Source organism: Excalfactoria chinensis, chromosome 1 (assembly GCF_039878825.1).
Source record: "Excalfactoria chinensis isolate bCotChi1 chromosome 1, bCotChi1.hap2, whole genome shotgun sequence".
NCBI lineage: Eukaryota > Metazoa > Chordata > Aves > Galliformes > Phasianidae > Excalfactoria > Excalfactoria chinensis.
The window spans coordinates 99,459,663-99,473,782 of record NC_092825.1 but is presented as its reverse complement, the minus strand read 5'-3'; the positions used below and the strand labels follow the sequence as shown (position 1 = coordinate 99,473,782).

Below are 14,120 nucleotides of genomic sequence, written 5' to 3'. Positions count from 1 at the left end.
TGTCAGGGTCTTTGTTCTGTTAGGTCTGTTTATTCCCTAACTAGCAGGTTATCCGTACAGCGCATTAAAAAGAAGAAAGCTCAGAAGCCAGCAGCTCTTAGGATTATAATCGTCCACCCTGAGAAATCTGCTCTGTTAAGAGTATCTCATTGAGCCGTGAAAACCTTGGACAGAGCAAAAGCTGTCTTGCTTCCTCAGAGCTTCCTTGAAGATGAGTGTCTCCGTGTATGAAACACTGGAAGGAGAATGTCTTTTGTTCCCTGAACATGTGGTGTTTGGGAATATATTTTAAGTTGATTAGATTCCGGATACCAGATTGCTAATTACATCCTTTGGAAAGATGGACAGTAATTAGATGTTGGCTATATTCTGATTTTGTAAAAGAACAAATTACATTTTCTGTTTCAGAATCACATTCTAGAGGTGCTACAAAGCGCTGCCTGTGTCACCAAAGCTGCTTACGAGCTGATACAAGACCACAGCCTCCTAACCTGGATACTGCACATCTTAGAGAAAAGGTAACAAGGGATGTACTGGTGAAATGAGAACAATTCTACTGTCCCGCATGCAGGAAATAATTATGCAACTGAATATAAAAACAAAGGTGGCAGATATAGAAATGACTCTGGCAGTGGTTGTGATATTTGGCACCTCCAGCCGTACTGGCAGAACTTGCTGAACTCTGAAGTGTTCCCTTGTGTATCTAAAAACAAAATCAAGGCACTTCCAAATTGTAGCATGAGGAGAGTTGCATGTTTTTTGAAAACCTTAGAAAGGAAAAAAAAAAGTTATTTTAGTGCCCTTGAATCTCTTTAATACCCATACCTCACACCCCGGTCCTCTGACAGAGTACTTGCATGACATTGATTCTGAGCTCACTATCATACTCACAATCACAGAATCACAGAATGACCCAGGGGTTGGAAAGGACCTCAAGGATCACGAAGCTCCAACCCTCCTGCTTGGCAGAGCCACCGAACTTCCACATTTACTAGATCAGTTTGCCCAGGGCCCCATCCAACCTGGCCTTAACACCTCCAAGGACGGGGCATCCACAATGTTCCTGGGCAGCCTGTTCCAGGACCTCACCACTCTCATAGTAAAGAACTTCCCCTTAACATCCAACCTAAATCTTCCCTCTTTCAACTTAAAACCATTTCCCTTTGTCCTACTCAGTGACTCCCGGTCACTTCTCCCACATATGTGTTTGTCTGTGTGTACAGTCTTTCTTGCATGGATTGTCCTGGCAGGTTGTTGGCTGTTCCCTAACTGCAGTGTGGCAGGAGGAGGTGCTGGGTGTTTGGCTTGTCTGAGGACCGGCAGCAGTCTGGGTCTCCACTGCTGGGGCTTCATGGGCCTCCCAGCCCTGACAGGTCCTGGCTGTGAGGTTGCTGCTCCCAGTTTGCACCAGAATATAGGCTCCTCTGGGAGACAGAATGGTTTCTGGTTAAGTCTGTCTTTCCTACGAGTATTTATTCTTTTGTTTGCTGGTTGCTTTTTCAGGTTTCTGGAAAACAAGCTGCTAAACAGAATCATTTCCTTAGTCCATACTCTGTGGCTAACAAATGTAGGAAGCAAGAGAGAAAGCAAGAAAAAGCCACAGGAGAACAGGAAGCTTCTTCCTATTCAGCTTGTAAATGAATTTCTGTATGTTTTGATTGCTTTAGTTAAACTCATTCGGTAAGTTGTTGTTGTTTTTGTTTTAAAATCAGTTTGCATATTGTTCTCTGTCCAGTTGGAAATTTATGAAGGCTGAGAGAATGTCTCGGTCTCTGATGATTGTAATGCTCCTCTCCCCTTCAATCTGAATGTTAACTTGTGAACCTCAGTGAGATTTTCAGGGAGATGCCGCTGCTGTTAATGTACTGGGAACAAGATGGCAACTGTTGCATAGTTACCATCAAGTTCTACATCCTTAGTAATTAGCTATTTTTAAGATGCTGTGTTTTAAGCTGCTTTTCACTTCCAGATTAGCACCTGCAGGTAGTGGTGCTGTTTGTTACAGGGGTCTTTCATGCCCTCCAAAGTGTTGGGCTCTTTTTGGTCTGAACCATGCCTGCAGATTATAGAAAGAGAAGTCATGCAAGGTTCTACACAGCAGTGTTATGTCAGTCCCTTCTCTGCAGACTCAGCACGCTCAGTGAGCCCACTCACAGCAGCTGCAGCAGGGATAGCGGTAAGCAAACAGGTAGATAAGCAGTTCTGTTTGGATTCCTAATAGCACCCGCAGCTCTTCATGCAGATAAGTATTGCCGCAACCCGGAGAAGCTCTGCTTATTTTCTCAGAATTCTGCTGATACGTGCAAAATAAAGTGTAGATGAAGTGCCAGACCTCTGGCCTCTTCCTAGTGTGCCATATGCCTTTGGCTCTAACAGCTGGGAGGGCAAAGGCTGCGTTCCATGAGCTGTGGTGTGGTGTGAAGCTCTGGGGATTCAGTGGGAACAAAGTTAATACTGGTACCTTGAGAAACTGAAGTGGAGGAGTGAGAGGAGAGTGGAAGGAGGAAAACCTGTGTTTATTATTACATTTTACTTGTTAGCATGCAGAATAATACATGGAGCTTCTGTTTCTATTTCTATAGGACTAATTTAGATCAAGCCAGGCTGGCGCAGTTTTTCACTACATTCAGTTCTGTGCTGGGATATCGTGCTCTTGTTTTCAAGGCCTTTAAAGAAATGAGTCGATTCACTGTGAATGACAGTGTTCTCTCAAACAAAGACATCCTGCTGTTGTTGCATAAGTGGAGCATCACTGAAAAGGACCAGCAGCTCCAAGAGGATGTACAGAATCTTGCTCAGAAATACCACATCAAAGAATTGCTTAGTGAGTACTAACAGTATTTAAGAAGATTAATATTGCTAGAATTGCTGTATGTTAACCATGCAAGTTAGGCAGCCTTCCTAGAAAGAAGTATTAATAACTGTAGTCAATCAGATGCAGCTTGGGGGAGGAGGAATGGAAATGGAAAGCCAATTTTCAGATCTTTATTGTTGCGTTTTCTAATTTTAATACAATTCTGGAAGCCTTAAAGCAGTCAATTTTCAAAAAGAGCTTTAAAATAAAACTTAGTTGGAGATTTAGTGCACTTGGGGTGTGAAAAATCCATATCCCGTGCTTATCGGCCACATTTGGTCAAGATGCAGCTATGTTGGGGCAGGGCAAGCTTTGCTTCCTTAGCCTATATTGTTAAAAAGAAATGTAACTATGCTGGTGCCTCCTTCTTTGAGCTGGTGTGTGCTGTGACTCCACTAGCCCAGAGTTGTGCTGTGTGAATTTCTCATGATCTCGTTAAATAGTCATAAAATCACAGAATGGTTTGGGCTGGGAGCTCAGAGCCCACCCATCCCAATCCCTGCTGTGAGCAGGGCTGCCCCCCCACCAGCTCAGGCTGCCCAGGACCCCATCCAACCTGGCCTTGAGCACCTCCAGGGATGGGGCGTCACAGCTTCCCTTGGCAAATAATGTAGTATGTTGATGTTGCTTTTCTTCTTATAGAAAATATCAAAGAAAAGAGCAAATCCCAAGCTTCATCTCATCATCGTACTCAGAAAAGGAGAAAGACAGAAGAAGACAGCATGGCTGCAGACCTGAATGTCTCTGAGCTGGATAAATGCAGAGAGGATCTAAATGCCATACTTGTTCACTGGGAGCCCGTTTTCCCAGCACTGACTACCAAACATCCAGAGGAACCCCTCAAATCTGCTGACCCTTCAGATGAAGCAGTCAGCCTGACCTGTGCATCCGCATACATAGTAACTAAGTGGCTGGTGAAGTCCATGGTTGAGCACAGCCTCAATATGCAGAATGTTTCATTAACTCTGCAGTGGCTGCAGAATTGCATCTTGCCGTACCCAATGGCAGTGCAAGAGGTGCTCAGGGATGAGACCCTGAGGAACAACATCTTCAAGTTTTACAGTCGGATCTGCGAGGCCAGCAGTGGGGCAATGGGACACTTAAAAGATCTCTGCTTGTTCAGTTCAATTATGCTTCACCTGATGGATGCTCAAGGCCTGACTAACAACAGCTGTCATGAACTTGTAAAAACATTGTGTCAGTCGGCAATGACGGAAGAGGATGTGAACAAGAAGGGTAACTTGACTCTTCTTTCTCAGTCATGTTACAAGGCAGAGTTGTGATAGACAGTAGTTGGTTCCGTGGGTATTTTTATTCATCAGAACTGTTTTGTGTCCATTGGTGCTCATCGCTTGAACAATGTGAGAGCTGTGTCTCAGGTGTGGTATGGGCATGTGGGTTGGCAGAGAATATGGCTGTGCTGTAGGGGTTTCTGGTTGTACAACAGTCATGCTCCCTGAAAGAAACTTTCCCTTCTAGGATGTTAATGGAGTTCAGTGAGGTACATAAATGTAATTCCAAGGGGAAAAATAGTCTGCAACAAATAAATCCATGTGGGTTCTCCTCCAGATACTGTTCATTGTTCCCACTGAATTGCAAAAGGCACAGGTCAGATTCCAGACCTTTTCATTTAAAGATGTTGGCAGGGTGTGTTAACAAGAAACTGTTTTCTGTCCTTACTATGGGAAAGATAGTTGGCTTTGTATGAGTGAGTCTGGCTTAGTAACTTGCACGTATTCCATCTAGAAAATGGTTAGGAAGGTTATACAGTTGTCTAGATAAAGTGAGCTATTTTGTTACTGCTACGTGGAATTAGAAACGTATCTGTTCTGATTGTTTTCTGTTTATTCTTCCACAGCTGTTTCTGTATTCCTGACTTCTGTTTACATCGGGGACATATGGCTTGGAGCACAGGAGCCAGATATGTTAATAACCCACGTCAAATTGATCTGCAGTAGTACAGATGATAAATTAAACGATGATGACATGGAAACTGACAAGCAAGGAGAAGAAACTATTGTGCCTCTTTGCAGAACCCTTTCCTCAGCTGCACTGGGACACTGATTCAGCAAACTGACACGTCTGTAATGTTACGTGCTCAGCCATCGTTGCTGTGAGCCATGAAATCCTCCTGAACTGTTCTTCATGTGAAACTACCTTTTGTCATAAAGATCAATATTTGATTACTTTGTGTGAACTCTCAGGAGGAGGAGTGATTCATCATGGTCATGGTTTTTATTTTCCTTCTGCAGTTATGGAACACAACATTATTTATATCATTTTTTTTATTACAAGCATTTTTAATGTTACGAAGAACCAAAGAAAACTGATTAGTGCATCTCCTCTGGTCTGCATTTCAGTCCACATGCAATTAAAACCCATCCTCTCTCCGATGTAGGATGTTGAAAAAAATGACTGCAGTACTTCACCACGGTTTGGTATGAGAGCAAAGAACACAAGTGCACAGAGCTTTAGCCACGATGATCTGCTATTTCTTGAGGAACCATTTCTTTCAGGATACTTGATACTAAAACAGATGGTACCGAGCCTTTGGAATCATAACGATCTAGAATTCTTCTCGTTTTTAGATTGCTTTTGAAAGCATTTCTATTGGAGGTGGTCCGTTTTTATTCTCTTTTCTGCTGGTGATGTTTTATGGTTGTGGGTTGTTGTTATTTTTTAATTAAAAAATGCACTGTCCATCATCACTGCTGGAACATTCAGCAAAGACTTCTCCATTCTAAGAAGATGAGGGAGAGAGCTGAGACCCAAATAACTTGCTGGTGATTGATAAAACGTGTGTTTTATTGGATGTTCTCTGTGAAGTGTGATAAATGTTTCTGGAGCGTGGCCTCCAGGGCAGTTTAACGCCTCATTCCAGACACGCAAACAGGCAGAGCCTGAACTCAAACCTTTGAAATGTAAAACGGGATTTATTAAATCGACTCATGAATATGTGCTGTGCCCAGGTCCTCCATACAGGGTCTGTGCTGAGGGAAAAATTCAAAGTGCACACTCCATGTGATCTTTATATAATGTGTTTTTTTTAAAGAATAAAAGAGCGTGAGATGCAGATGAGGATTGCTGCTGCCTGCCTGTATCCTTGTCCTAAAGAAGCCGTAATACATCCATCAAGACCTGGTTTAAAAATTAAAAATGTTACCTTGAAAAAGCTCTACAAGCCCAGCAGAGGCTGAAGCAGGGCATGATATTAATAGAGCATCACTGGAGTGCAACAGCAAGAAATGTTATTTGCAAAGAACAAAAGTATTTTGCTTTATTTAGAAACCCAAAACAGACAAAAATGAAACCAGAGGAGCTGCACAAGGCAGGATCTAAAAGTGAAGGTTGGAGATGGAAAGAAGCCATCTTGTCTGAGTGGGAAAGGATACTCATGGCACGTAGGGGAAGTTTTTCAGCTGTCTTGAGGGACTGATCACATCAAGCAGTGGTTTATAATGAGATTTGTTTGAGAGAATTAAAGAAATGAGATAAAACCGTTCAAACTGCAAAAGGCCGTAATGCACAAATATTTTTCTCTTGGAACTAGAGAAATTCAATCACTGCCCAAATCTATCTTAATTGGTAATAATAATTTTCCCCAAGCCAGGTCTGTTTTGCCCTGCTTGTAACTACTAAGCAATCTCCCAGTCTTAATTTTGACCCTGGGGCAGCCAGAAAGCAGCTAGGTGGGCAGCTTCATGCAACCCAAGGCCAACCCACTGCAATGGGTGCAGTGCTGCAGGGTGGCAGTGGCGAACTATAGACCCTTTCAAGCACTTCTGAAGGGAACAAAACCCAAAGTCTCAATGCCACAATGCCTTGTTATTCTGTCTCCCAACAAGCTTTATGAGGAAAGTTTTTGGGTGTGTACCTCAGTGGTTCCTAATAATGCCTTTTTACACACTGTGTTTGCTTAAAAGGATTGTGCAACTGTGTTGCTTGCAGAAGGAGGATTCGTTTGTTGAAGCTCATCCACGTGGAAGAGTAATTGATGAATTAAGACATGTTTCTGGAAGTGCATCAGACGCAAACAGGCACGCTCAATTATTTCTGCTTTAACAGCTATTGGCACACCTGGATATTTCCCTCTGTGAATGGATGCAGTGATTTCTCTATGCAGTCACTGCTAAAATAAGAAAAATGACTGTCATGTTTATAGCTGGTTTAGCTGATGAGCTGCAAGGTACTGGCCTGTCATGTTAAAAATGCAGAGCTCCTGCCTTCTCTGGGGATATCAAGACCTGCCAGGACACTGTGCAACCTCCTGTAGGGAACCTGCTTTAATACGACTTGATGGTCTCCAGAGGCCCCTTCCAAGCCCTACCATTCTGTGATTCTCAGGAAAGAGATGCTGCTTCTGTGAGCTTCAATATAGTCTAACAATGAAGTAATTAAGAGACTATGATGAAGTTTTTTCTGGAAATAATGGCCAAGTATCTTTAAAATCAAAAGCCCCACACAGACGGCTAGCAGATGAATGACTTGTGCGTGTGAATTGCTGCCAGCATATTCAAAATGAATGTCGGTAAATTAGATGGTGAGTCAGTATCTTCGGAAGTTAAGCTTGAATGGAATTAATCATGGAGAGGATTCAGAAGTGGAAAACTTGCCCCCTAGATGAGTCTATATTTTAAAACAAGGAGTTTCTACAGCTTAACACGAGTCATTTGTTCTGCTATCATCCTTGTGATGAGAACCACGTGCATGAAACTTGAGGGTGTGCTGCAGCGGGCCGAACAGCCTGCCCTCATTGCAAGGACAGGTATTTCGGCCTATATACTAAAATACACAGGAAGTTAGCAAAGTCATCAGCCCCTAAAGAACATATTGCTTCCTGAGGTATGGGGAGTATGGTAGGCACCTACAAGATTGAGTGCAGGTGGGGTTTTTTGAGTTGTTAAGTGGATCTCAGCCCCACAATGGGCTGCTGGTACACAACATGTCTGACGTGTTGGAAGGAAGGGACTTCAAGCAGCGTGAGCGATTGGGTGGAGTGATGTCACATTTGAGGAATAATGTTTTTATGGGAGTCAAGTATGTCTTTGAACCAACAGCATGAACTGCTTTGGGTAGTGCTTTGTTGGCTAATGGATGTAATGTTTCAACCGGGTATGGATGCTATAGGCTGCAGACGAGTCTGAGGGTGGACATGATTTGCAGTGGGACAGTTGGTGCCACACAAGTGAAATTCTCACCCCTTTTAAGGCAGCAGAAGCTTTGTGGCCAATGAAAATCAGTCTGGCCTTTGCTATGAATGTTCATTTGTGTTTTCTGAGGGAACGACACGTTCCGAGACATGAGGAAGGTTGCTGTGATCATGTGGGTTGGCTGAAGGAAAACTTTAGCTCTCTGATACATTTCTATCCATGTTCTATCTTCCGTTCCTGTGGCATTTCCTAATTTTCTCCATGTATCCATGACTCAGCAGATGCGAAGCCTCAATAGGATTCCAAGCCCAATACCAGCTGTAGTCAATTGGCTCAAAAAACAAACTGAAGAGTTTATCTCAGAGATTTATGAAAATGGAGTTTTAAAAAACAATACAACTACAAATGCGTGCTCTGTGGTTTGGTCTGTCTTGGGTTTAAGGCTTTGTTTAACGCAGCCTGATATGCCCATATCCCCTGTATGCAGCATAAAACTGCTCTGCCAATGGTTCACTGTAGTTCCTGCCACCTGCTTGGTGAGATGGAACTGTTATTTTTTTCCTCAAGTTAATTCTGTGTTGTCCTCAGACTTGCAATTAGTTATGCAGTCCTTTCTCTACTCCAACTGTTGCTGCCTTCCCGACTCTGCAATTCTGGTCACGCATTTACTGTAGCTCTAAGGGTTTCTCACCATCTCTTGGACCTGTCTGGTTCTGTGTGGCTTTCATGGCACTCCAAGGCTGAGGAAAGGTGGAAAGAGCTGCAGGGTTGGGGGGTGTGACTTGCCCTCCCCACCTCATGGAAAAGCTGTGGCCTTCACAGAGGGCTCTACATTCGATTAGAATAGTTTTCAGCCCAAAATGAAAGCAAGCAACTTATGCAGAAATATGTTGTTGCTTTTGTGGTTTTGCCAGCATTTTCCTTTGGTATAAAACACAACAAACACACTTCTTCTAAAGCCTGATTAACTCACAGACACCTCTTCAAATCTGTTCAGTCTTCACGTTTCTTTTCCACTTACCAGTTCAAAATGAAAGCAAAAGGTGATTGGCTATTTGTGGCAAAACTATTTCTGGGCAGTGGGTAAAGCTAATGAGTTTACTTAGTAAGACAAGCTCACTTGAGATATTTGGTGCTGCCAGTAGCTTTTTAGAAGGCCGTTCTAGCTAAGCAGTGGTCATGATTTTTAAGTAAATTAAATATTTACTTTTCTTTTGCAAAATAAAAACAAAAAAATAAAATTCTATCCCTTGGGGAATTGCTGAGCTTGAAATCAGTGAAGAAAGTTGTGACCCTTCCAAAAGCAAAGTTTTATTGCTGATGTTATACTTGCCGTTGTTGCTTACTTCTGAGAGTATGACCAAATGGAGATGTCACTGAGATGCTGCTGATGAGATTGTGATCTGAGGGCAAAGCTAGAATAGATGTGTCACTGCAGCTCTCACAATGTCTAAACAATATTGTTTATGCTGCACAATCTATGTGATGCTGCTTTCATTCACAGCAAGAAAACTCAGGGCTAACTGTTTCTGCAGAGATACCCTTGAGGATAACAGGACACGGCGTGCTTCAGAGAACACAAAAAGTAAGTGGTATGTGCTTTCTGCCAGAGGAGCAGATCTGCTCTCAGCCAAGTGCCTGCTAATGAGAATTACTCAACAGGCAGTAAACACTTTGCATGACGTAACTGAGAGAAGAGTCTGAATCTTTACTGAGAGAGATTTTGCAGCCATCATCACCACCATCTAAAATGTTCTTCTAATCAGGCCACTCCAGCAATGCTGCTCAAATATAGCAGGTAGTTCTTCATTTTAGGCATCCAGGATTTGTCAGGTTTGGTCTCAGCTGTTCTTTTCCTGAACTAATTCAGTTGCAGGCTAATGTACTAATTGTTTCCACAGCCAGGTAAACTGTCCCGCTGATTCTGTTTCACCTCTTCTGGTTTTAACTCAGGCTGAAATACTTCCATGAAAGCCACTGTCATCTGGAAGGCAGCTGGGTGTTCCAGGAGCAACCAAATCTGAGAACGGACTGCTGAGATTGTCGCAGTGAGGCTGCTCGCTGTTGGAATTGCTTTCTTCTACCCGGTTCCTTGCGACCACCTGTCTGTAATGGGTGGAAAGGCAAAATGTATTGTTATCAGGGACTACTGTTTGGAAGACAGATAGTAGCAGTTTCATAAGCAAGTACATTTAGAAAAGTTTCAAAAAATGTAGAAGATGGTTCTTCCAATACAAATCTTCGAATCCAGTATGAGAGATCCTTTTGGATTTCAGCTTTCTTCATCCACTGTGAGAATTATGTCCTTAGCTGGTAACAACCAACAGCAAAATAGTGAGCTGTGGGCCACACTTGGTGGACACCCTTGCTCTTAATGAGACCTTCAATCTGACCCAATCACGGTTGCCCTTCAGTCCAATCCGAGGCATGGTTCTCCACCTGCCTCTTTATAGAGGAAACTAGGAACGTTGCTATGACTTGTTCTGCAGTGAGGGTGAAGGGATCTGTCATCAGCACTCCTGGGAAAGAAAGGGGACAGGACTGACGTGTGAATGTGAGCAAGCGTACAAGAGAGACAGTCCTTGTCGCTGGGGGCAAGGGCAAGAGGGATGTGTGGTACCTGGGAGAGATCCCCTGGGATCTGAGCAAGAAAGTGCACATAGGACAAGGGCAGCAGGAAATGTTCAGTGTACATAACAAAGATCTATGATTCTGCCCCCCCCAAAAAAAACAGTTGAGAGGTGGATGGGGTGACGACGGGAGAACAGCTGAGTTCACCCTGCGTCTTGTAGCCCATTCCCTCCTCCCAGCACCTTCCCAAAATTCACCCATAAAAAAGAAATGACAGGTAAACCCTAGCCTAAAAGCAGCAAATTGCACTGAATACGGCATAACACAAGGTGATGGTCCCAACTACCACTCCATCCTTAGGGCTTTAAAGGGGGAAAGGGAAATTATATTGGCAAGGAAAAAGTGCCCCAAAAGTGTGAAAGAAAAAGGAAACTTTTTGCTAAGTCTTATTAATGCAGTGGTGCCACTGATTGACAGGAGGAATAAAGGAGGGCTCTCTGACTAAAAGCCACATTTGTATCAGTGCTCAGATGGACATAACAAAACTGAAAGTGCAAGATAAAATTAATGGGATGGAAAGGGAAACAATTTTTTGGAGGAAGGGAAGTAACAATTTGGTAACATCAAATTTACAATTAATTAATGAAAGACATCTGTGCCTGACAAAGCTAACACAGCAGTGATTCTACTTAATGGTAATGAAAAAATAAATACAACAAAATCCCCAAGTCTCAGCAACAGGCCCACCATAGGATGGAGGCAAGTAGACTTGGGCTTTTCATTGCTATTATGCAGGCGTATTCAAGAAATCTTTCTTCTCCACTTGACAGAAACAAGACAAAAGTATTCTTACCAAAACAGGATGCTTCCTTTGCAGTCCATTAAGTAGCTAAGTGTCATTAGCTAGCTATCCAAACTTTCACACCAGCGGGAAAACTTACATCCCAGAGACCTGAAACCTGTCTGAGGAGCACTCTGGCCGGCTCTTGTTAATCTTTAACCATCCTTGGAACAGTGGGGAAATATGAGACTGGAAAGGCTCTCATGTCCCAGTACTCAAAGTGAGTGAACTGGTCAAGCCAGGTCGCTACAAGCCAGTGTAACTGACCTCAGCCCCAGACAAAATCATGGAATTAAAGCTAAGATAAGATACAACTGAACAAGTATTTCAAGGGGCGCCAACAAAAAATAATTCCAGATAGTATGGTTTTATAGAAAGGTGGGAACAGTGAAACATCTGATTTCCGTTCTTCAGGAGAATATGATTTAGAGGAGCCTGCCTTCCAGCCTTCAGTAGGCAGCACTCCCAGATCTCCTCCCACGCATCAGTTGTGGTTTATGTCCCTTGGGAGCAAGGGACTGGACTGGACACTTGGCACTCTCTGAAGAGATGATGTGGACTTGGATGATACAGTTGGTGTTAGGACACTACTTGAACACACTGGTCAAGAGTTATTTCACTTCTCTGACGTTAGACTTGTAAATGTCTGCCCAGACAGGTAGGAAGACTTTTTGTCATTGAAAACGGTTTAACATTTTGAAAACAAAAATCCCCATCGTTTTAGTTTCTAAGAGAAAGGGCAAGAACTAGGAGGGCCTTCAGAAAGCACTGGTGAGCATCTTAATGCCAATGCAGCCTACTTCCCAGCAACTCAGAAGTGCAACCTACTGCACAGCCTGCCCCAGAAAGTCTGAGCAGCAGCCACTTAGGGGGACCACGTTCTAACCTCACATTCAACAAGAGGTTATTTCAGTTTCTCCTACACGTCTTCAGTGCATGAGATTTCTGGAAGGGCACTGTTTACTGGTAGGCAATCTCTCTTCCTGTCTGTGTGCTCACATGCGCGTGCAGGGAGCGGATGGTGCTAAACAAAAACCCTGACTTAGTTTTCACTCAGAGATAAGTTTTCTCTGAGCATTATCAGTACCACTGTACCAAGTGTCACCATAGACTCAGTCACAGGACTCTCCAATGACATGAAGCCTGCCAAAAGATATGGAGTAGGTTCCCAGCCGTCAGCCTTTAGATGATAGGAGTGAGAACAGCTTTCTGTGAAGACCCTGTGATTTGAGCTCTGATGATGGAAGACTTGTAACAGGTTTTGACAGTTCATAGCTAACCATTTTAACGGCCCATGCTTCTTTGGGCCTGGCAGCTCGCTGAGGAGCTGCCAACACAGGTTCTGTCAATGTAGAAAGTTCTCCTAACGATGGAAGCATGAAAGACAGCTTTATTCCTTGAAATCAAAGGCCTGAGAAAAACAGGGAACAGGAACAGCTGTCTGAAAGCATTCCCTGCTTATTCAGGGAAGTACCTCTCACAATGATCTTCTTACTACAGTAAGTAGTATAGCACAGTAAGCTCCTCTTCCCAAAGACAAGGCATGGCCAAGGAGAGCTACAACACTTCTTACTGTCATCCGGAAGAGTATGAACTAGTGCTTAGACTATCAAATCTGCTACCTTTGTGTACAGGAACAGATGCTCTTTGTTATTGTAGGATATGTATATGGCTGTTTTGTTGTTCACTTATTAATATTACAATCTTGAAGATTAAGCAAAAAACAAACACCGTCTCAGAAAGCCATCTGCCCTCATGTGAGATCTAGGATATTGCTATCGATTTTTTTCTTTAAATCAACCCTGGCCTTGTCAAATATCCAAATTAGTTCCCAAGTTCCAGGAATGAAGCAGCTGTTGCAATTGATCTGGATGGAGCAGAAAACTGGAAGAGCACGAGGACATTGTACAGACTGTCCACCAAATCAGCAGTTATCTGCCTGTCCATGCAGGAAACCCTCACCTGCAAACTGAGGTGAAAGCTGGCTGCAGAACAAGGGTCTCAAAGCCAAGTCACACATCGCTGTCTGGCGAGAGGGATTCTGAAACTTTGTTACCGTACATCCCAGAAATACTGGGCAGAAGTTGGGTGTAGTTGGGAAAAATGTCTGAATGGTGAATTGTGCTTCTTATTGCAAGAAAAAATATGTGTCAGACATCAAAAAGGCTCATGATGCCAAGGAGTTCAGAGTCGCTTGTTCGACTGTCCCAGAGACTGTGCAGACCTTCTTTTCTCTCTTTTCATTATACTGTCAGATAGGCAAAAACTGAAACTCAGTAAGGAGTGCACAACCTCCAGTGTATGCATGGGAAAATGGGATCTCCCCGAGTGGCTTGGGAAGGCTGGTTCCCTGCCTCCATTCCACTGCATGATGTGGCAGCCTCCAGTGGGAACTGTCTCCAGCCACCAAACCTTATTTTCTCTATCATTTTGGATGGTAAGAAAGATTGTTGATGCAGATGTTAATACTGGCTCTTGATTACAACGCTGTGGTAAACGCCCTGGCATTTTAATGGGTTTGAAATAATTGGTGCCATGCCTCAAACCCTTTTTTCTTTCCTTCTGCAGGAACAGCATAATGGTTACAAAAGGGACTGGGACATGGATTCCTCACTGAAGCTCTCTTGTATGCATCAACTCTCTCCTCCCCACCCTCCTCCTGAATTCTCTCATCTGACTTGGCACCAAATCCTTTGCACTGCAG

The 14,120-nt window shown here is 43.3% G+C and overlaps 1 protein-coding gene and 1 long non-coding RNA gene across 4 annotated transcripts in view; both read left to right on the top strand.

Moving 5' to 3' along the window:
- URB1 (URB1 ribosome biogenesis homolog) overlaps positions 1–5,934 on the top strand; it is a 43,862-nt gene extending 37,928 nt beyond the window's left edge. For both annotated transcript variants that reach the window (XM_072348166.1, XM_072348157.1), the window contains exons 35-39: positions 409–518; positions 1,504–1,680; positions 2,583–2,824; positions 3,497–4,090; positions 4,713–5,934. In XM_072348166.1, coding sequence (XP_072204267.1) covers positions 409–518; positions 1,504–1,680; positions 2,583–2,824; positions 3,497–4,090; positions 4,713–4,918 — 1,329 coding nt within the window. In that variant the 3' untranslated portion in view covers positions 4,919–5,934. The remainder of the gene's footprint in view (positions 1–408; positions 519–1,503; positions 1,681–2,582; positions 2,825–3,496; positions 4,091–4,712) is intronic.
- Positions 5,935–7,294: 1,360 nt separating this feature from the next.
- LOC140258144 (uncharacterized) lies at positions 7,295–14,120 on the top strand. Of its 2 annotated transcripts, none has more exons than XR_011905189.1 (3): positions 7,295–7,394; positions 9,509–9,589; positions 13,985–14,120. It is a non-coding gene; the product is annotated as an uncharacterized lncRNA (long non-coding RNA). The 2 variants fall into 2 exon arrangements; XR_011905190.1 differs by lacking the exon at positions 13,985–14,120 and adding an exon at positions 9,958–10,089.